Source organism: Crinia signifera, chromosome 9, assembly GCF_055691185.1.
Source record: "Crinia signifera chromosome 9, ASM5569118v1, whole genome shotgun sequence".
Taxonomy (NCBI): Eukaryota; Metazoa; Chordata; class Amphibia; order Anura; family Myobatrachidae; genus Crinia; species Crinia signifera.
The window spans coordinates 39,848,404-39,871,765 of record NC_139225.1 but is presented as its reverse complement, the minus strand read 5'-3'; the positions used below and the strand labels follow the sequence as shown (position 1 = coordinate 39,871,765).

General features: G+C 42.7%; 1 protein-coding gene across 5 annotated transcripts in view; it reads left to right on the top strand.

Annotated features, from left to right (window-relative positions):
• Window positions 1–17,881, top strand: part of PHF8 (PHD finger protein 8) — a 50,625-nt gene extending 32,744 nt beyond the window's left edge. For 2 of the 5 annotated variants that reach the window (XM_083158938.1, XM_083158939.1), the window contains exons 8-22: window positions 1,970–2,132; window positions 2,215–2,302; window positions 2,466–2,572; window positions 2,712–2,803; window positions 3,744–3,833; window positions 3,918–4,167; window positions 5,081–5,189; window positions 5,635–5,825; window positions 7,952–8,037; window positions 8,117–8,244; window positions 8,805–9,151; window positions 14,014–14,109; window positions 15,681–15,790; window positions 15,885–16,161; window positions 16,384–17,881. In XM_083158938.1, coding sequence (XP_083015064.1) covers window positions 1,970–2,132; window positions 2,215–2,302; window positions 2,466–2,572; window positions 2,712–2,803; window positions 3,744–3,833; window positions 3,918–4,167; window positions 5,081–5,189; window positions 5,635–5,825; window positions 7,952–8,037; window positions 8,117–8,244; window positions 8,805–9,151; window positions 14,014–14,109; window positions 15,681–15,790; window positions 15,885–16,161; window positions 16,384–16,475 — 2,226 coding nt within the window. In that variant the 3' untranslated portion in view covers window positions 16,476–17,881. Of the gene's footprint in view, window positions 1–1,969; window positions 2,133–2,214; window positions 2,303–2,465; window positions 2,573–2,711; window positions 2,804–3,743; window positions 3,834–3,917; window positions 4,168–5,076; window positions 5,190–5,634; window positions 5,826–7,951; window positions 8,038–8,116; window positions 8,245–8,804; window positions 9,152–14,013; window positions 14,110–15,680; window positions 15,791–15,884; window positions 16,162–16,383 lie in introns of all 5 variants that reach the window. The other 3 variants (XM_083158942.1, XM_083158940.1, XM_083158941.1) reach the window with 3 other exon arrangements.
• Window positions 17,882–23,362: the final 5,481 nt, after the last annotated feature.

Below are 23,362 nucleotides of genomic sequence, written 5' to 3'. Positions count from 1 at the left end.
TTGCTGCTGCACCCGAGTGAGTCCACCAGAATAAGGTCCATTATGTAGTCTTGTCCTTCGAGCGGGATCTACTGGGCTAATATAATGTATTAAGGTAGGAACAAAGTGGGCATAGAGTTGGATTATGATAGTGTGCTGAGTGAAGTGAGCAATGTGAGTTGGACAAGGGAAACACTTATAAGATGACATAGACACTAAAAAACTAATGTCAACCTTTTTCCATGTCGATGTATTGCTTGTTTTGACCTTTTGATCATGTAGACCTAAGCTATGTCTACCTTTTTCATCTGTCCACCTATGACCTAGTGATTGACCTTAATTGTGTCAACCCTATGACCCATAACCCCACAACCTATATAACAAAAGACCAGCACTGCTCCCCACCTGTATGGTGTGACAGCGGCCACTAGATGGTACATGACAGAGCTCCGTTTGGGCGCACACACGTTACACACATATTGGCATGACGGAGGCCCGGCTCCCAGGAGCTCCAACATTTTAACTGTCTGTGTGGTAACTAGTAGATCATAAGTCATCTAGCTAATTTGTAAGCATCTTACTGAACTTGGCTAAACTATGCATCAGTGGTCATGGGTGGCATGTGCAGGTCATGTCATGATCGCTATATAGGGTTAAACATGGGCAGGGCATCACCCGGAAGTGGGCATCTTTGTGCATGTAATGACAAACTGGGGGTGTGGCCTCATGCCACTGCCTCTGTAACTTACTAAACGGGGCATGCCTGTTACTTATTGCGATGCTGTGTTGCCACTTAGCACTTTCCTTACTGAATAGACGCTGTGCGAGAACACTAGTGTCTGCTTGGATATTACAGTTATTGTTTTATAGAACTTTCAGCTAGCTGGGGGAATCTGTGTTCACCTTATCACTATACAAGACTATTAGGGGCAGATGTATTAAGCCTGGTGAAGAGATAAACTGGAGATAAAGTGGAAGGAGATAACGCACCAGCCAATCAGATCCCAACTGTCATATTTCAAACACAGCTGATTGGCTGGTGCGTTATCTCTTCCATGTTATCTCCACTTTATCTCTTCTCCAGGCTTAATACATCTGCCCCTTAGTGCCTAAAGGTGCACACATACGGTAAAGCCCCATACACACTAGGACAGGCATGTCCAAACTGTGACCCTCCAGCTGTTGTGAAACTACACATCCCAGAATGACTTTCCATAGTTTTAGCATTCCCTGATAGCAAAACTGTGGCAAGGCATGATGGGGTTTGTAGTTTCACAACAGCCGGCGGGCCACAGTTTGGACATGCCTGCACTAGGAGCTATTGTTCACTATTACTCCGAAAGCGATAGTGAACAATATTGCCTAGTGTGTACACTCAATGTCATTAACGACGATGCATGGAGGTCTTTATTAACGATGGCCATGCTACAGCATGACCATAGCTCCCCCCCCCCGCCATCAGCCCCATCAAGCCTTAGTACCGGCATCTCCTGCTACCACCCCTCCGCTCATCCTACTCACCCCTGCCCCCGCACTTCCACAATCCCGCTGCTGGTAGACTGAAGGAGAGGCCGTTCGCGGGCAGGCCGTTTCAAATGAATAAGGCAGCCAATCAGTGGCCGCCCTGTTCAAATGAATGAATGAATGGGGGAAGCGGCAGACCCAGAACACCCCTGATCATGGCCACACAGAATGATTGAGTAAACCCTCTAATCGTATACTCAATTGTTCTGTGTGTGGCCATGATCAGGGGTGTTCTGGATTTCAAGGGAAATATTTTAGATATCAGATTGGATCCAATATCTATATGTGTGTGGGCAACTTAATGTTTTTCAGTTCTTTTCTTTTTCCCTTTTCTTTGTCATTTGTTCTGGGCATTTGTTTTCGGGGTTTTGCAGCCTGGCATGTACTGTATATGACACGAATCATTAACCTTAACAAATAACTGAATATAATAATGATCCCCAACTTTTTATGCATCTTTTAATAGGGAGAGAAGATTTTCTACCTGATCCAGCCGACGAAGACTAATTTGGCCCTGTTTGAATGCTGGAGCAGCTCTTCAAACCAGAATGAAATGTTTTTTGGTGATCAAGTAGACAAATGCTACCGGTGTCCCGTGAAACAGGGCCAGACCCTCTTCATCCCCACAGGTAACTGAGCTATAGCCTAAGGTTCTGGTGTGTTGCACCACAGTGAGTGGGTTGAATGCTTAGGAATGTATTCTTTCCACAGGCTGGATCCATGCAGTGCTAACCCCAGTGGACTGTTTAGCCTTTGGAGGAAACTTTCTTCACAGTCTAAACATTGCCATGCAGCTCAGGTGAGTCACTGGGCTCCGAGTCCAGAGCAACGTAAACATTTTGGTGTAGGGAGTTTCTTAGATGCTTCTAGATTGTTGTTTCAAGATTTCTTAGGTTTGAGGGTTGTTTTTGTTTCACTTTGTGTGTGTTTGTAATGAAAATGATTGTCCAATCTTTTTGCAGAGCGTATGAGATTGAAAAGAGACTGAGCACAGCTGACCTCTTTAAGTTTCCTAATTTTGAGTCTATCTGTTGGTACGTGGGGAAACATTTACTTGACACATTTCGAGGTGAGCGTTTCTTCCCATTGATTCATGCCTTTGCTCTGTGTACCACGTTCTTTTAAATCATTCATTTTTTTATATATATCTGTGGCACTACAGGGTAGATCATCAGATCTCTTAATGTATATATCTTTTGTGTACTCAGGTCTTCGAGAGAACAGAAGACACCCAGCCTCTTACCTACTGCATGGAGCCAAAGCACTTAATACTGCATTCAGAGCTTGGACCAAGAAAGAGGTGCTTCTTCTGACATGTGTAGCCTATATATTCTCATATTTGCAGTGATTGTGCCTAGCCAAAAGATGATTGGGACCCCAGGACCCCTCACTTACAAAAATTGGGGTCCTACCTAATCTTTTCTGGGTTCCAATGGAATGAAGGTTCTTGTTAATGTAATAACAAACAGAAAGAAGGATTAACCGTTTTTTTGTTTGTTTTTTAAGCGTTATACGTGAGGGGAGGTATAGGCACTAAGAAGGGATGGTTAGCGTTAGGCTCTGGGGTGGGGATAGGAACTAGCAGGGAGGGTAAGCATTCTCGACAGCTGTCGGCATTCCCTGCATCTGGATGCCGGGTTTGATATTCTGACCACTGGCATCCTGACCGTCGGACATGTGTATGTTTTTCTACTTTACCTGCTGTAATTATAAGGCACAGGCAATGCTTTGTATAGTTATTCTTAACCAGGAACATCACCAGTGCATAAGTAGCATGCCTGTACAATGCAGCAAGGCACCTGGGAATAACCAGGTTAGTATAACAATCCTCCCCAAACCCCAACATTGCTCATATTCAGCCTTCTCCCCCAGCATTGCACATGTCGCTCCACCCTCACTCCCAGTATTGCACATTATACCAGCCTCCTTTCATGCCCCCTAATGATAAATACACCAGTCTCCTTTCACGCCATCCCCCCACCCATGCAATGTACGCCAGCCTCCTTTCATGCCACACAATGTACATTACATCAGCCTCATTTAATGACCCCCCTCCCCCAGGGGATGCACCCATCCTGGAAAACTGAGTCCCTGGCGTTTATTGCCCGGTACAGTACGCGCTATAGCGCATATTTGCAATCACTGATTTGCATAGATGTGGTCCTACAGCTTTTATAGCCTGTACTTTTGTTATTCATCTGCCTCTGTATTGTGTTATTTGGACATGATTTGTTTTGTAGGCATTAATGGATCATGAAGAGGAGATCCCGGAGACCATCATTACTGGTCAGCTCATCAAAGATTTGGACAGAGAGATCAGACTGATGGAGGTAAGTCTCCCACTATTTCCAGCTATAAATGCTTTATCTCCAAGTGCAGGTTGTGTGAGACTTCCTCGCTCTCTTTATCACCAGGACATCTTTCATCAAAGCATTGAGAAGACGGGCAGTCTTTTGAGTATGACTCGAAGTCCAATTACTGGCACTTCTTCTCCTGTCAAGATGTCCCTTTTGGGGAAGGGATCCAAGAAAAAGGGAATAAAAATGAAGGAGCTGGGGAAGAAAGGTGCAAGGAAGGGGAGAGACAGCCAGGACGACGACATGAGCTCAGAGCTGTCCGACATCCAAAATCAGAAGACATTAGTGCCCAAAAAAGAAATGGTAGGTCACACAAGTAATCCAACATTGCTTTTCTTGTTTCCATTGCACGTAAGCTTTTTTCCAGAAGTTTTAGATTTCCTTGTAATACCATTTGGGCTTCCTTTTCTCCTAGGGAGGCCAATCTCTGGATCGCTGGGCCACATTTGCTGGGATTTCAATCTAGGGATTGGAGCCTCCAGTCTTAAGTTAACCACCTAGAGGGGTAGGGGGGAAACGCTATGAAAAGTCAGTTCTGGGCCATTCTTTCTATCCCAGGATTCTTTGGATTGGCCTCCAGAGGCAACACCAGCTGGGAACTGCTGTTTAGCAATCCTTAAGCAAAGGGGCAGGTGTGTAGCTGTGCAGCATAGATCGTAAAAATAACCTATTGTAATAGAAATGGTAATTGCATCGTAATACAGAAATGCATAGATCAAAGTTATATTTAAAAAAAAATAACCAAACACTGAAACATAAACTATAGCAAAAATAAGAATTTGTGACCGTTTTAAAATAAAGTAAAAAATTAAAAAGGACTACGTAAAAAAAAAAAATAACATGTATACAGAAATATCCTAATGAGGTTTAAAGAAAAAAAAGAAAATTACAACCTATTGTGCTTTTCTACTGAAGTGTCCATGGTGTCGTATAATTTGTTTAACCCTTTGTGAGTGTCAAGTGAATTTGTCAAAATATGTGTGAAAATTGTCGAGCAAAAAATGTTTTTCATCATAATGACCTGTAATGTTACCTTTATATAGGAAATATAATCTTTTTTTATTTTTAAACATTTTTTTAATATAAATTTATATAACCGATGTGAGCGACGCTGGCAATTTTAGCGGATATTTTGAACCTCTCACAGATGTTGGCACTGGAAGGGTTAATGTAATTATTATTATTTTCATTAAAAGCCTTTTGGATTTAATTCCAGGGAGAAGATGAGCTTCTGGATGAACTGGATGAGAAGCCTGATGGCTGCTTATTGGATTCAGAACTAACAGAAAGTAAACTGAGATTGGTCCTGTCCAATGGTACAAACCTAAGGTGGGCAACCTCAAGCTTCAGTCTTAAGCAGCAGGGAGTCTGAGGGGGTATTCAATCCTGGATCACGTCCGACAGCCGTTATCCAGGCCCGTTTACATTTTGGCCGACAGCAAATTGGCAGGCGGGATTCAATGTCCCACCTGCCGATCACCGAAAAGTGGGCGTGTCCACGAAAACGGCTGTGGATTGTCAATCTGTGGCTGGGATCGCGACAATCCACGGCCGTTATCGGCAGAACGGGCCGATAGCTTCTGAAGTCGGGCTCATTCTGCCGTGATACCGCTTCAATGCTGTCGGTAAAGACAGAACTGAATACGGACCCTCCGCTCTTTCCCCTGCCGGGAATAGCGGCGGAGCATTGAATACCCCCCTGAAGCTATAAAGCTTGGTTCTGTTTTGTCTATTCTGTAAATTGCTTCAATTGTCTGTTTCTTTGTCTGGACAGTAGCAAGAAGATTCGTGTAGGAGCTGGGAGTAGGCGCCAAGGATCTCTCTCTAAAATCCCTAAATCTGAATCATTGGATCCAGACCTATCACCTGGTGACCCTTTCGTCATGGACTCAGAGGATGACTTGCAAATTGATGAAACCCCCCGAAAGGAGAGGAAGCTGGTCCCTCCCAAGAGAAAGCTTCACAGTATGTTTTCATGATGCTCTGGTTTGCAGAATATTTAAGAACTTAATTTTCCTTTACATAGTGCTAGAAAGCATATAGACAATTTCACATACATGTTTACATACACAGGTCAGTGGAACATGTTTTTCCTAGACTGTTGACTCTAAGGGGGTATTCAATCCGGCATTCCGACAGTTGGAATCCATGCCATTTTCAACAGCTTCCGACAACAACTCGATAGTAGGTATACAATGTTCTGAGTGTCGGAATGTCTGTGGTTTGGCAAAAACGGCACCATTTTATCTAAATTATCCACAGATACGACAATCTACGCCGGTTTCTGACAGTACAGACTCTCCTTCATAGCGAGATGAGTCTGTAGCAGGCAAGTCCTGGCCAGGACTGAATGCTGAACTGTGGATATTTCCACCTTTTGAAATATTGACAGATTGAATACCATCCTAATTGTCATAAGGGGTGCTTAATTCCTAAACCCACTATAGTCATTTTTCTAATTTCCACAACTTCTATAAGAAGAGCAGTATTGATTTCAACGTTCATACTTCAGGTATCTCGTACAGCAGTGATTAATCTCAAGAAATTTGGGCATCAGGTTATGTTTTTTTATGTCTGTGGAAGCAGATTGGATGATTACCCACCCAGCAAAATAGATTAATTTACCTGTGCATCATTTAAATAGATCCGCAAAACATGGCCTGTCAGGGGGGTACTTGGGGACTGCAGATGAGAACCCAAGTGTTCATGTTGAGTGCAAGTCTGCGTGTTTATTAACATTGTTATATAATAACGTACTCTTATGCACACACACACACACTTATTAACACCTAGTGTGTTGATTTGTTATTTGTGCTATCATAGTCTCATTGACCTTTAACTAGTGCTACCACACATCGCAAGTGCTCCCCAATCTAAATTGTCCACCTTATGCCAATGTACTCTGGGTTAATTGGTTATATTCTAACCAAGCCAAAGACAAACCAGGAGAAAAGGAGCATTACCAAGGAGAACAAGAGCATGAAGGGTAGTGTCAGTAAGCTCAGTGTCCCCCAATGGACACAGAGGTAGAAATGAACATAAGTATAGAGATACTTTTTTTCTCAGTCATTCATTTGGGGAGCTTTGGAATACTGGCCCTATAGAAGGGTGTACAAAACACCTTTCATCCATCACTGACCTATATAGATGCAAAACCTCAATCTGTAAAACCCTTTGAATGTATATACCTGAAGACCAGATGGTCACATAGCACAACTGAGACCCCCGTGCTGCATTGCCAAACTGTGCGGACACATTTTCAGAAACAGGCTGTCCACCTTTGAAATTGTTCACCTAGCAAAGGACTGCTACGACTCTGGCAACCCTATCTTGTTGGCCAGGGGCAACATCCATCCTGTGCACATCGCGAGCCCCCAAAGGCCTCCCAATATTAAAAAAAAAAGAAGCAATGACTCTTCCTCCCAGGACCTATAACTATTGAATCCCGATAGCCTGATTATAAATGAAACTTGGAGACCAATGTGGGTTGAAAGGAATTAGAACAACCTTCTCTTAGTGAGATATTGAGATTTAACAGACTGGGCCCCCAACTCTAAAACTCTCTTTGCATGTAGAGATCAGAGAGGTTGTCTACCAACAAAGCTTTGGTCCACCAAATCCAAAGCTTCAAAAGTAAGATGCTGTCAACGCTAGGTTAAGATTCCAAGGACCAATAGAGGAAGTGTGACATATGGAGGTTGCACGTGCATTACTCTGTAACATAATCTTCAGGTGTTGTTTGAAAGTCAACAAAGGGTTGAGATTTGAACCACCTTGTAGACTCTGCTGCAAGTATTTCCTGGTCGAATACATAACTGTGACATTGGGGCAGATGTATTAAGCCTTAACGATATAAATTCAAGTGTGATATAAGGAGAGATAAATGTCCAGCCAATCAGCTCCTTACTGACTTTTTTCAAACACCGCCTGGAACATGGCAGTTGGCAGGTGATTGGCTGGATGTTTATCTCTTCTTATCACACTTGCATTTATCTCTTGTTAAGGCTTAATACATCTGCCGCAATGTGAGAACCTTTAAACTGTTTCTCTTTCCTTTCATACTGTATGTCTATTTTTCCTTTTATCTGCAGAATTTCCACGGAAACTTCCACGCGCAAAGCCATGTTCAGACCCTAACCGTGTGAGGGAGCCTGGGGAGCTGGAGTTTGATGTGGAGGTAAGGACCGTAGCCATGTGCTGTATGTTACTGTTGATGGTAAAACTATCCTGCTGAATGCTTCTTCCCCCTCCTACAGGAAGATTACACCACAGATGAGGAAATGGGAGAGGCTGATGGGGACCAGCTTGGTGCCAGCAGTGGTGGTATTTTAGACCTTCTGAAAGCCAGTCGACAGGTTGGAGGGCCAGACTACTCTGAAATTGAGTAAGGAGATGTTGCTTCGATAATCCACTGGGGCAGGGACTGGTATTGATGTTCAAATCTTCTCTGTAAAGCACTGCAGATTATGGCCCTTATTCAGATCTGATTGCAGTACAAATTTGTTCTAAAAATGGACAAAACCATGCTGCACTGCAGGTGGGGCAGATGTAACATGTATAGAGAGAGTTAGATTTGTGTGAGTTATTTTGTTTCTGTGCAGGGTAAATACTGGCTGCATTATTTTTACACTACAATTTAGATTTCAGTTTCAGCACACCCCACCCAAACGTAACTCTCTCTGCACATGTTACATCTGCCCCACCTGCAGTGCACATGGTATTGCCCATTTTGAGAACAAATTTGTACTGCGATCAGATCTGAATAAGGGCCTATGTGTGCTATATAAATAGCAGGTAATATATAATAAGAAACAGATCGGACTGCAAAAACATATCTTTGTTGAATATCCAGTTTACTCTCTCTGGTATTAAAACTCCACATACTTCTTTAACTTCGTGTTCTGCTCAAGGAATAATTTCCTAAATCTTCTTTTTTCTTTGCAGTGAAGCACCTGCCTCTCCAAGCACACAGGAGGCTATCCAGGGCATGCTGTGCATGGCAAATCTACAGGCCTCCTCCTCTTGCACTCCTTCCAGCCTTCAGGCTTGGTGGGCAGCTGGACAAGAGAGTGGCGCTTCAGCAGGCGTAACACCAGGCGGCAATAAGGCCTCAGGGAACAACAAGGCTGGCAGCAATGGAACCAGCGGAGGCACTGGAAACAGCAAAGTTATTCTGCGGCCAGGAAAGAGGCCTGTAAGGAGGCCAGCACATCGCAGTATGGACAGTGAGGATGAGGACAGTGCTGATGAGCAGGAAACTTTGGGAGCCTGTTTCAAAGACTCAGAATACAGTAGGTTATACCACCTGTTACACAACTGTAAATGGCATCGTTCACAGGTTGCTGCTGTTAGGTATCAATATTTCGTCAGTAAATTTAATGGATTCCTAGGTCTGGATTCAAATGTTTTTTGTGCAAGCAGTCACTATAGCAGGCATTCCCAACCACGGTCCTCAAGGCACACCAACAGTGCAGGTTTTGTAGATATTCAGGCTTGAGCACAGGTGACTTAATTAGTATCTGAGGGATTCTGATTAAACCATCTGTGCTGAAGCCTGGATATCACTAAAACCTGCACTGTTGGTGTGCCTTGATGACCGTGGTTGGGAATTCCTGCACTATAGGGCGCCCAATGGAGCTGTTTAAATGTAGCTCCATTCGGACCTGTATGGCTGCCGATGGTGAGCTGAAATGTGTGAAGAGTCTCCAGTTTTGCCACGTTAGCATGATAAAAATCCTCAATTGATCTCCTGTCACTTTAGACGGTAGATCGAGCGCGATATGACAATTGAATCAGCCCCCAAAAAAGGGTTTAGCGATTAGTGTGCCAACATCTCTGTGAGAGATGCACAAAATATCCCCTAAAAATGCCAGCGTTGCGCACATTTGTTATATGAATTCAACTTAAAAATGTTGTGTAAAATAAAGAAAGATTATATTTCATATAAAAGTAACATTACAGGTCATTGTGATGAATAAAAATGTTTGCTCGCCAATTTTCAGAACAATTTTGACAAATCCACTTGGCACGCAAAGGGTTAACCTGTTGCGTGCCAAGTGAATTTGTCATAATAGGTGTAATGTCGACTTTATATAGGAAATCAAATTTTTTTTTTTTTTCAATATTTATTTTATTTGAGATGATAAAACAAATGTGAGCGACGCTGTCATTTTCAGCGGATATTTTGTACATCTCACAGAGGTTGGCAATCAAAGGGTTAAGCACATTTTTATATAGTACATTCTAGTGAAGTTGAATCAATGACTAATGATAGAGTATCATCTTCCCTCCTTCAGCTTAAAGGGAACACAAGACATGCCTGCAGGGGAATCTCAGGGGGGGGGGGGGGGGGTTTGGTGGACTCGCAAGGCTGCGAGTTAACCAGAATAAGGGCCAATGTCCAGCCATGTGAAAAGCTTTTGAGAATGACACGTATTGGATTTCACAAAGTTTGATACTTCAGTGTTTTTAGACCCGTTTGCCGTGGCATGCTCTTAAACAACTTTTGGACCACATACTGACTGATGGCCGCCCATTCTTCTCTAATCAATGCTTGGAGATTGTCAGAACTTGTGGGGGTTTTTTTTGTTTGCCCACCCTCCTCTTAAGGACTGACCAAATTTTATGTTTTGTTCCCCGAGCCACTTAGTTAAATCTTTTGACTTATGGTATGGTTCTCCATCATGCCGATAAAGCATTGTTCCTTTCCAAGCTGAGCCTCAATCGTTAGCAGAAGTTGCTCTTTGAGCATGTTTTGATATCATTCTTTATTCATGGCTGTGTTCTAAGGTAAAATTGTGAGTGAGCCCATTTCTTTGGCCGACAAGCAAAGTTTTTGCATTTATATAAACTCTGCTTTTGGTTTTAATTGTAGTAGTAGCACTGCTATAATTTCTTTTTTCTAACATACCACTGGTGGTCACTGGAACAGTGGGTGTGGTTGGAGCTCAGGGGACAGGGCACCAAGGAGAATAGAAATCTTTGTGTGCACCCCAGGCCCCCAGTTTTTTCTTGGTGCCTCCGGGTGAGGGTCACTGAGGAAGGGCTGCTAAGCCCTTATTGTAGAAATATTTTTTTTTATTTAGTTTCATTTTCACGGGCACTTTTCTGTGGTTATGTTCCTTTTTTTTTTCTCCTGCCTTTCCCGTTCTCCCGGAGGCTATCTTGGTACAAACTGAGAGCCTGGGGGCGGGGTATGGGGAGGAAGAGCCTGGGCTGCACACAAAGATTTTCTATTCTCCTTGGTGCCCTGTTGTCTGAGCTCCACGGACACCCACTGTTCCAGTGACCACCATGGATTAAGAAAAAAGGATTTTACAGGTAAGACAAAAATCCAGTTTTTCTATCATCATACCAATGGTGGTCACTGGGACAGTGGGGTGTGGGTGGAGCTTCAGCTACAGGCACCAAGAAGCTCGGGACCACGAGCATTCCGGATAGGGGAATATTCCGGTTTTTGGAATAAATTGTTTTAGCCATACTTACCTGTCCCCTGATGGTGTCCGGTGGTCCCTCGGCGTCCACGCAGTCCCCGGGCGTCCACAGCAGGCCTCCGGCATCTTCTCCGGGTCTCCAGCGGTCCCAGGAATGCATTGCGCGAGTGTGCGCGCGCACCGGTGACGTCACCGGCGCGCGCGCACACTCGCGCAATGCATTCCTGGGACCGCTGGAGACCCTGGAGAAGATGCCGGAGGCCTGCTGTGGACGCCCTGGGACTTGGTAAGTATGAAAAGAGGGTATGGGGGGGTAAAAAAAAAAAAAATTTCGAATGATTCCAAAAACCACGGTTTTTGGAATAATTCGGATAAGAGATATACGGATACGGGATACTCAACCTGTACCTCTTTTGTAGAGATTGACTACCCCTACTCCCTAGCAGCAGCTTATTAAGATCTAACTCATTTCATAGGCGCCTGAATTTATTCTCCATTGAATAAATAATCTTGCCATGAATATTCTCAGGATGCTTTACTGTTGGCGTGACACACGACTGATTGTAGCGCTCACATTTTTATTTCTCCAGACAAGCATTTTTCCAGATGCACCAAACAATCTGAAAAGGGATTCATCTGAGAAAATCGCTTTACCCCAGTCCTCAGCAGTCTAGTCTCCCTGTACCTTTTGCAGAATTTCAGTGCGTCTTTGAAGTTTTTCCTAGATGTAAGTGGCTTCTTTGCTGCTCTTATTGACACCAGGCCATCCACCAAAAGTCTTCACCACATTGTGCATACTGAGGCACTCACACGTGCCTGCTGCAATTCCTGAGCAAGCTCTGCACTTGTGGTGCCCCAGTCATGCAGCTGAATCAACTTTAGGAGATGTTTCTGGCACTTGCTGGACATTATGTGCCTAGCCTTCTTCACAACTATGGAACCTCTCTCCTTGAAGTTCTTTATGATCCAATAAATGGTTGATTGAGGTACAATCTTACTAGCACCAGTAGCCTTGCCTGTGAAGCCCTTTTTGTGCAATACAGTTACTGTCCTTTCAGGTAACCACAGTTAATAGATGAAGAACAATGATTTCATGCACCACCTTCCTTTTTAAAGCTTCCAGTGTGTTATTCTAACTTATTCAGCATGACTGCTTGATCTCCAGCCTTGTAATCCTATACACTCACCTGTTTTCATTAGAATATTACTGACATACTGTGAACTGGTTCTTTTGTGGCAGGGCTGCAATGCAGTGGAAATGTTGTTTTTGGGGATTAAGTTCATTGTCATTGCAAAAGAGGGACTTTGCAAATAATTGCAATTTATCTGATGACTCTTCATGACATTCTGCAGTATATGCAAATTGGCATCAGAAAAATTGAGGCAGCAGACTTTGTGAAAACTAATATTTGTGTCATTCGGCGCCCCTTGTTATCGTCCACATCGTTTCCAATGTCGTTTAAGGTGTCCGCAGCATTACTTTACTGCCCTAGCTTCTTGCTTATATTATAGAAGCTATTTCTGAGACTCTTCATCACCTATGTTTCTACTTACAAGCTCTGTTTTTATCTATATTCTAAATAATTATGTAGTACTTGTTTAGTTTCATGGCGGCCGATATATCTGATGCGATATCGGCCGGTCCGATGCAATTTGTTACCTGTTCATAACCACACTATCCACTACGCATGGAGTTGATTTTATAGAGTGTGGCGAGCGCAGTAATCCGCGTCCCCTCGCGGGGCTCACCATGCTTCGGGCTCGCTGCGCTCGCCACACTATATAAAATCAACTCCATGCGTAGTTGATAGTGGGGTTATGAACAGGTAAGAAATCGGATCGGCCGATATATCGCCCAATATCACATCCAATATATCGACCGCCGTGAATCTAAACAATTATCAAATATGTAACTTGCCTTGAAGAAGCTGTGAAGTTCCCCATGCAGCACAGCAGCAGTTATGACACAAACCAGCAGTGGGGGCTATGCATGCCCTAAAGTTAAAGTCAACCCTTACACCCGGTTGTGCAGCTGAATAGTAAATGTTGTGTAAGGCTTGATGTCCAGCATTGTACAAGGTGCTATCAAATTAAATCCATAAACCTACAAGTCTGGACAGACACGCCGCAGACCCCAATCTTTTTAAGAATTATTTTTCCAGACTTTTTATAGAATTTCTGTGAGTACCCAAAATATGATCAAGGCCTCTTATAAATTAGTCAGATGAACCTGCCGTGGTTCAGCTACTGTCAGCTCCAAGTAAAGGACTTGGGAGACTGAATCCATTTTCTTATTAGCCGAACTAGCTGAAGCAGACTACTTGTGGTTACTTGTGTCTGAGGTGTAGATATATGAAGCCGTGATAAGGGAGGAGAACTGAGCCAGAGGAGAAGTGGTCCATGGCCACCAATAAGCTGCTCTGTATAATTTTATATTTGCAATTTATAGATGTTACTTCAGGGCTGATTGGTTGCCATGGGCCACTTCTTCTCTGGCTCACTTCTCCCTTATCATATGTTGACAATATGGGGTCGACTGTATAACTGTTGACCTAATTAGGTTCGACGCAATGATCCACATGCATCTTAAATACCATTTAGTACATTTGTACTAATTGTTTTTAGGTCACCCTTTATTGCGTTTTATTAGTTCTTTCTTTTCTCCCACTGTTCCTATGGTAACCATAGACTGACTGCCTTTATGTTCTTGTACTGTTCAGTTTATCCGTCTCTGGAGTCAGATGATGATGACCCAGCACTGAGGTCACGGCCTAAGAAAAAGAAACAAACTGATGATGCTCCATGGAACCCTAAAGGTATTCTATAGGGATATACTCTGTGTTCTGCATTTGGTTCTTCTCTTTAGTCCTGTTATTGCCTGGTTTACCATTTCTTCGTGTGCTTGAGGGAACTACTGTATTTGTGATATATACATTATATGTGAACTTATGTAATGGAACTAAAGGATCCAGGAGAACACCATATGGACAAATGGTAACACACACACACACACACACACACACACACACACCCCCCCCTTATACAGAGCAAGTGGTAATGTCAACGGATCTCCCAGACTTCAGCATGGGCCAGTCGGACATACACCTGCAGATGAACTTAGCTAGTTCAGACCACACCATGGGTCTAATTCAGACTGGATCGCAAAACCCTTTTTTTTCTGACATACCACTGGTGGTCACTGGAACAGTGGCTAAGTTGGGCTGCTAGACATTAATGTCTTCCAAGGGGTCCAAGGCTAAACCCTCAGGGGAGAAGTCTGCTCCTATGCTGTGGGCGTATATTTACACTGCATGCAAGGAAAATGTTTCTTCACGTGAACAGAACCACTCTGGTGTTCTTGTGTGACCGCTGCTCTGGGGACGACTCCCAGGCCCGCCCCTCTGGGTCGGTTACCCCGACTGAACCGGATTGGGTGGCGTCTCTCTCATCAGCAATGAGAGAGCTCGCCTCGCAATTGGCAGGGGTTAGGGCCCCAGTGCAGCCTCCCCAGCCCACGGCTCCAGCTGCCGATAATATTACATCGGTTCCCCAACAGCCATGACCACCATGGATTAAGAAAAAAGGATTTTACAGGTAAGACAAAAATCCAGTTTTTTTTTTTTTTCTCTAATGGACAAAACCATGCAACACTGCAGGTGGGGCAGATGTAACCTTTGCAAGGAGAGTTAGATTTAGGTGGAGTGTGTTCAAACTGAAATCTAAATTGAAGTGTAAAAATAAAGCAGCCAGTACTTACCCTGCACAGAAACAAAATAACTCACACAAATATAACTCTGCACATATATCATCCAAATCGCATGCAGGTTGGGTGGCGATCCCGATGCGATCTGATTGCATCGGGATTGAATAGCAAGCCTAATCGACCATGACGATCCAGTCTGAATTAGGCCCTATGGGTGGTCTTCAATTACCCCTGGCCGCGAGCAGTGGCTTATCAGAGATTTTGATTCTCAAAACATTGTAAAAATATGTGAAAAACTGCAGGTTTTTTTTGGACGCAATGATTTTTTGGTGGTAATTAAATAGCGGCCTATGCGTGTTATGGGTAGTGAACTTTTAAGCAAAGGGATCTTGTTCTGTGTAGTAGCAGCATCATGGGAGTAGCGCTTTTGCGGGCCTTACATATTATTTTGGAAGATTTCACTATGGGCTACAGCAGGGCTGGGCAACACCGGTCCTCCAGATGTTAATGAACTACACATCCCAGGATGCTTTGCATTAGTTTTGCGATGTGGCCATGCTGAAACTGATGCAAGGCATGCTGGGATGTGTAGTTCATCAACATCTGGAGGGCCAGTGTTTCCCAGCCCTGGGCTACAGGGTAAATAGAACTACTGAGCTTGTGAATATTTGCTTTTTTCTTTAGCACGTGTGACTCCAACCCTTCCAAAGCAGGCCCGTCCAGTCCGCGAGGGAACACGCGTGGCCTCAGTGGAGACCGGGTTAGCGGTTGCTGCAGCAAGACTTTCTCAGCAGGTAAATGAGTGCAATAGAAACCAATGCTGCAAAGGGCTAGCAATACGTGGTAAACGGCCATTATATGCTTCCTTATTTGTTTTCCATTGTTCAGGAACAGCAAAAATCACAGAAGAAAAAAGTTCCCAGTAAGAAGAAGCCACAAAATGATCCAGAACCTCCAATAATTCCGCCATCTGAACCAGACCCCCCACCACCTGAACCACAGGTGGAGATTTTCTCCGGAAGCCTGGCTGATCACGAGTACACCGCAGGACCCAATATATTCGGAATGGCTCAGGTCAATCGTGGCACTACTCCAATGGCACCCGGTGTCTTCCTTTCCCATCGGCGGCTTTCTGCTACCTCTCCAGCAAGTCAAGTAATTCAGGGTAAGGTTTTTGTGTGTTCAACAGACTATGGAAAAAATCCCACGTTTACAGTCTTAATCATACATTTTGTTCTACAACGACACAAAGGCAATAGAAAGCAAAAAGACAATTTTCTTATTAAAACACCTTCACATTTCCATGGGCTAATGTTGGAATTGTATTGTATTGTGATTTTATTGTAAACCGTACATTTAAGATTCTTCTGTATTTTGCCTTCTCCAGGGAAACGACCCAAGAAAGGTTTGGCAACTGCTAAACAACGTCTGGGCAAGATCTTGAAGATCCACCGGAACGGAAAGCTGCTTCTGCTGTGACTTTTCCCCCTTATACTCTGTGCTGGTCCCTTTTCTCTAATATGGAGGAATAGACTTCTCAGACCTCGGTACAGAGCCTGCAGAGAACGCAGAGCTGGATCCCTAGCTGTGCTGAACACATATTTTTTTATGTACTGTACACACAAAACGTACATGTTTTATGGAGAAACACAAACCAAAAAGGCAGGGTCCTCACGGACATACCTAGAACGGAGCAGGAGAAAGACTAAAGAAGCCCCATGTGACTCGGGAGAGTGGATATTTGTGCTTCATTTCTTACTTTTTGTGGTTCCATTTTACATGGATGTCATGGGTTCCACATCAGACACTGTAAGCATGTTGGACAGACAGGGCAGCTGTGGGTAGGTGGCTGATGTCTTTCTTTATCTAGCTAGCCTGGAACCTCTTCAACTGAAATCAAGTTTCAATGACTGCTGAGCTGGGCTTAATTTCTTTTTGTGATTACTTCCTCGTTCATTCATCTGACCCATAACCATTAGAAATTGTTTGAACCATGTCATCCAAGATTGGGGCAAATAGAAGCATTTTCTTTCCTGACATGACTTAGACCTTCAACCATAACTTAGACCTTCATCTGCCTGAGCGCTCCCAGCGTTACCATCCTATTTCTACCGATGACTGTTTCAATCGCCGCTTTTAAGGTTGGAAATTTAGCCCTAGTATTGAACAGATCTGGTTTTCGTGGATGAAGGTCTCTGCAGATGTGTGTGGACATTTAAACGAAGTAGCAAAACCTTTTCAATGATCAAGTACTGACGCTCAACTTAAAATATTGAAAGATATATTTTGGCTTGGACTTCAAATCTGGTGACCATATGTTTTCACCTTCACTGCTCTATCTTCTTGTGTATGTGTATATATATTCACACATACACACCCACCCCGGCAATATACTTGCAAACAAATTTCTAGGGGACATAAATAAGACACAATTCATCAGAATACTTGGGAACATCACTGTTTCCTGGATAGTTTTATAAATACACTCCTGATTTACCCTAATGACATTCTTTTCATATCTGTGTTGACTGTAATTTTTTTATACATTGTGGTATTTTATTTAATTTTTTTCTTTTTAGGATTTTTTTGCAGGGCATACCACACCGCAGCGTGTTATGGCACTGCAATACTGTGCCAGCTGGGTAAGAAAATATTAAGATATGAAACAGAAATGATTTGCTTCATAATGGTTAGCCTAGTGTTGGACATCTGATCGAGCCTAAGCGCCAGTATAGTCCCTGTGATATGCTCAGCACAATTCTGTTTTGGACCAGTTTGTGAAAAGCACGGCCCCATACATCTTTGGTGAATCCATCCCACATACACTTGCTGGTTCCATACATTGTATATGGTGTGCTTTCAATAAATCCATCCTGTTAATAATCTCATGACACTCACACACACACACATCTTTCCTTTGTTCTATAACCGATAGGTGAGGTTTTCTTAGGCAACCCCAGGGGTATTGAGTCATTTTAGGAATAGTATTGTAGGCTAACTCCAACCAATTTCCCTCCAAATAGCTTTTCAGGTCTGACCCCTTGCTATTGTAATATATACTTTTGGCAAGATGCTATGGTCCTGGTTCAGAGTAGCGACCCATAAGAGCAGTTTTGGAAAACCGATCTTGCACTGCTGGTGTGGCGAGCTTATATATGGGAAGGGATGTGTCCTAGGTTCAATTTCTAAATTAGGAAGACGTTGATTAACAATAGTTAATACTGAGCGCTTGTTCATATATTGCTTTCTTATAGCTGCTGCTTTTTAAGGAATGGTCAGCCCCTTCTTGTATGCAAATGGAATAAAGAAAAAAGAAAAAGCAGTGCTCACACTAATAAACCATAACAAGTGAATCAAATAAGAAACAATTTTAATATGCACATTTTGAAACCTAAAAAGTGAGGATCAAGCGCTAACGGTTATTGGACCTAATTGTTAAGAATGTTGACCTGCACTGTACCAGTAGCAGCAGTCCCAATGAGATGGAGTCCACACAGCAATAGAAGTCCTGGGTGTGGCTAGAGGGATCGGTATTGGACCAATCTGAAACCTCATGAGTTGTACGACCAAAATCCTCCAGGATTAGTGGGCCAAAGACATCCAATTTTTAACAATTGGGTCCAATAACCGCTAGTGCTTGATCCTAATTTTTTATATGTTTAAAAAGTATTTGCATATTAAAATTGTTTATTATTTGATTCACTTGTTATGGTTTATTAGTGTAATCGCTGCTTTTTCTATTTCTAAATGACAGTGTAAAAACAAAGCAAAAGCAGCCAATATCTTCCCTGCATGAAAATAGATAAATGCATATGCACGACTGTATTGCAGCATTGTCCAGGAGCAAATCTCTTCTCCTTTGCTGCTTTTTTTGGTACTTGTGTAGTTTCACGGCGCCACTAGATAGGATACGATTTAGTATGCGATTTGACATAAGATATCGCATAAGATATAGTATAAGATTTACTATCCATTTCATTACCCCACTATCCACTAGGGCGTGGAGTTGATTTTATATAGCGTGGCGAGCCACCGAGCCCGAAGCGTGGCGAGGGGACACGGATGTTGTTTCAAAGCAAGTCACCAATATCGCATGCCATTTGCATACAATTCCATAAAATACATTCCGTGTACCCTCGCTGCGCTCGCCACGCTATATAAAATCAACTCCACGCCCTAGTGGATAGTGGGGTAATGAAATGGATAGTAAATCTTATACTATATCTTATGCGATATCTTATGTCAAATCGCATACTAAATCGTATCCTATCTAGTGGCGCTGTGAAACTACACAAGTACCCTTTTTTTTTATCTGGTCCCAACTGAATCGAGCTCTACTAATAGAACCTGTAGCAAGCACAGCGAGCCTGCAAGGGGCTTTATTGCGCTTGTGCCTCCTGTCGTACTACTGGCGGTCAGGATTTTGATGTCGTTATACTGACTGTCTGAATCCCAACTTTTCACCAAAACCAAGAAATTAACTTATTCATAATCAGCCCAGGTCCAAACACACATAACTCAATCTGAATGAGGTCATACATTGTAGAATTTAATAGTGCATTTACCATGTTCATCTGCTTTCATGTCAAGGGATCTGTTTTCACTTTTATAGATTTATTAGGGGAGTACCGCTCCAGACTTGTAATTTTCTAGCTCCAAAGCATTAAACAATGGGCGAGAGTTGCCTAAAGATAATCAACCTAATTTATGCCATTGTGCATAATTACTTCCCTGGATCTCAGTTTGTTCCTTGTTAGGCTTGGCCATTTCCCAAGTTTGTCTGACAAAAATGTGCATTTGTTTCCTTACAAATAAATTATGATACATTTGAATTTGGGCTAAGACGGCATAACCATTGCCCTGCTTTAGCACAGTAATGGTGTACTGCATTAAAACGTTCCATTAGCACAGCCTAGATATTATGTGACTTTGGGAAAGCTCCCCATAGAGATCACATGGAATAGCTCCCCATAGAGATCAATGACTGTCACATGTCTACGCTGCATTTGATAAGCGGTGCTACATAGTAATATATGTACATGTTACAGACCGTATCTGTATGGTAGGTCCTTAGTCAATAGGTCGAGACCATATGGTCAAAAGGCGGGCATATGGTAAACGTGAGGTTTTATGCAGGATTTTTTTTTCTTCAGTTTTTTTAACTTTCAAACTTTACCATACACATGGACTCTGGAAATGGTGACGTTGCCTGTAGCATGGGGAGGGAAGCAGTCCACTAATTGCGGATCAGTTTAAAAAAAAAAAAATTTTTTTTTTTTTTTTACTCTTGGGTGTGGATTTGATGAACCACACCCATTACTAATACCTTAAGTTGCAGTAATAGCTGCACTTCCCATGTTTATTATATATATATATATATATATATATATATATATATATATATATATATATATATATATACACACACACACACATACATTACTTATATACAAACCTACATAAGATCTATAAATATATAGCGCTTAGCACTCACATTTCTAGATGCTCTAAACCTGTTGCCATTCTAGAGTATTTGTTCATAGCTTGGGTAGCGTGTAAAAGATTTATAGAGACTAATACTGTATATATAACAATGAAAGTATCTATCAATTGTATATTGCAGTATTATTCTTTATAAATCCTCCCGTGTCCACTCCCCCTCTGTGATTATATATTATAGTCTGTACTTTTGACTTGCACATTCATGATTTAATTTTAGTTGTGTTTTTATTATTATTTCTTTTAAACCATTATCAGCTCAGGAAGACTTCACAATGTCAGATGAAAGACTATACGACTAACCAGCCAATGGGGGGTGGGGACAGTTGTTTGGGTTTTTTAGTGGTTTGTATGTTTTGTGTGGATTTTTTTTGTTTGGTTTATTTTATTTTTTTTAATGATTTTTTTAAAAGGAAAAAAATAACTTTAAAGATGTGTGAATTCATTTTTCACTGTGTTTGCGCATCGCTTGATATTGTCAGGCAGCTATTTAAAATGCTTTTCCTATGTCCAGGTTTCTGTTTACTAATGTAATTTATATATTTTTTTAGAATGTCTTGTTTCCCCATAAGTAGCTATAAATGAATACAGCTGCCTGAACTTGCTCTTATTGTGGTCTGTCTCTTTATTTTAGACTGTTGTGACCTTTAAAAAAAAAAAAAAAAAAAGGATTGTATTCCTTTTCAAGCAGGGTGGAGACGTGCACAATTGTCCACTGTGGGACACTGTGGGTGTGGTACAGGGTTCCGACAGTCATTAGCCCGATGTCGGGATCCTGACTGGCCTTACTCAGACAACATGGAAGCACAACAAAGCCCCTATAGGAGTCATGGACCCCCACGAGGGAGAATAGCCGTGGGCCGTCGGGATCCCGACGTCGGGTAAATGAATGTCGGGATCCCGTCCGGCACCCATTTTCTGTCAATATATAACAGGAGATTTGCTACCAAATTTGGACAAAACCAACGCTGGTGGTTTGATTGGGTCCAGATTAGGATCACAGCCACTAAAATCCCCCAGTCCCGACCCTGTGAGGAACCCGGGGGCCCAAAATAGGGTCCGGCCACTACAAAAGGGATACGGTCACTGGGTCGACACCACTAGGTTGACATAAAGGAAGGTCGACATGTGTTAGGTCAACAGGGTCATTGGGTTTTTTGACTGTTTTTTTTTTTTTTAAGCTGACGTGCCAACAGGTGGTATTTCATGCCCTACCATCCCCTAGGGCAGGGGTCCTCAAACTATTGTACTCTCGGACCCCATTAGACAATAAGAAATAATTCCGGGACTATGAGAACATGTGGGAAAGGGTATTAGGAATAGGTTTTTAGGGTGCCAACATCTGTATTGTAGCGCATACACTTATGAGATATTGCATGCAATCATTTGATTTTGACTGCATCTGTTCGATAAATCAAAGGATTGTATGCACATTTTAGGGACCATGTGACATGATGCGCGGGCCCGACGGTCGAATGTTGCGTTAATAGATAGCATGTGCTGCACATAATATCTATCTTATTGCAGGAGCGATCACATATGGTTTGTAACCATGTGATCGCTGTAATGCAACCCGGGTGGGGTGCGGAGGGAACACTTTCGGCGGTGGCTGGTTTGGGGGAGAGGGGGCTCTGTGTTCGTCTAGAATTTTTTAGCGCTGTGAAAGAGCTCAAGCAGTCGGGGGGGGGGGGGGGGGGGGGGGGGCAGCGGTGGTGGCAGAACTTGAAAAATAATTTTCTGCCGCCTGCTAGCACTCACAGCACTGTGCTACTCCTCTGCCCAGCCCACTTCAAGCACCCGATGTGTCATCGCAAGGTCAGGTGCTGAAAGGGGGCACTTTTTGCACCATAAGATGCGATGGACATCGCACTACGATGGGCAGCATATGAAAGATGTTCAAAATATCTGCAAAAAATGCCAGCATCTTACATTTGTTATATAAATTCAAGTTAGAAATGTGTAAAAAAAAACAAAAAACATATTATATTCCCTATAAAAGGTAAACATTACAGGTCTTTATGGTGAATAACTGTTTGCTTGGTAATTTTCATACCTATTTTGTCAAAGGGCTACGGTGTAAAGGTCGGAGAGGTTGGGGGGGGGGGGGGAATAATTTACTGGTATTAGAACATTCTGCTGTTTCTGTGAGCAGAACTAGCTGTAAAGATGTACAAATAATATGGGTGCTGTGCCTAAAATGCGAAGGGATGTAGGCTGAAAAAGAGTCAGAAAATTAATAAATAATCTGCAGCTGCAGTTTTTCATTAAACCCATGGATGTGACCGCAGCAAGAAGCTGGATGTATTCAGTGTTCCATGCCTTGGAAAAATGCTTTTATGTGGTAAGTCCTTAAAATGTAGGTAATGTGTGTAAGCTACAAACGATTCTACTAGAATATTAATTATTAACAGTTTCTTATATAGCGCACACATATTCCGCAGCGCTTTACAGAGGATATTTGAACATTCACATCAGTCCCTGCCCCAGAGGAGCTTACAAACTATATTCCCTACCACATGTACATACACAGACATTTGAGGGTTAATTTGTTGGGAGCCAATTAACCTACCAGTATATTTTTGGATTGTGGGAGGAAACCCACACAAGTATGGGTTATTTAGGGGGGCGCCTCAGGCAAGGATCACTTGGCTACCTTTCATGCTGGTGTACTGATGTACTTTTTGCTTTCTTGACAAAGGACCTGTTGGTTCCAAATGTCGACCTATGAATACGAGGGCAATGTATTAAAACTTTGTTAAAACTTTATTGGTGAGTGCCCTCTGTTTGGATTATGGATTGATCCTGACACTCTATATAAAATCAACTCCATGCGTAGTTGGATAGTGGGGGTATGAAATCACCCATGG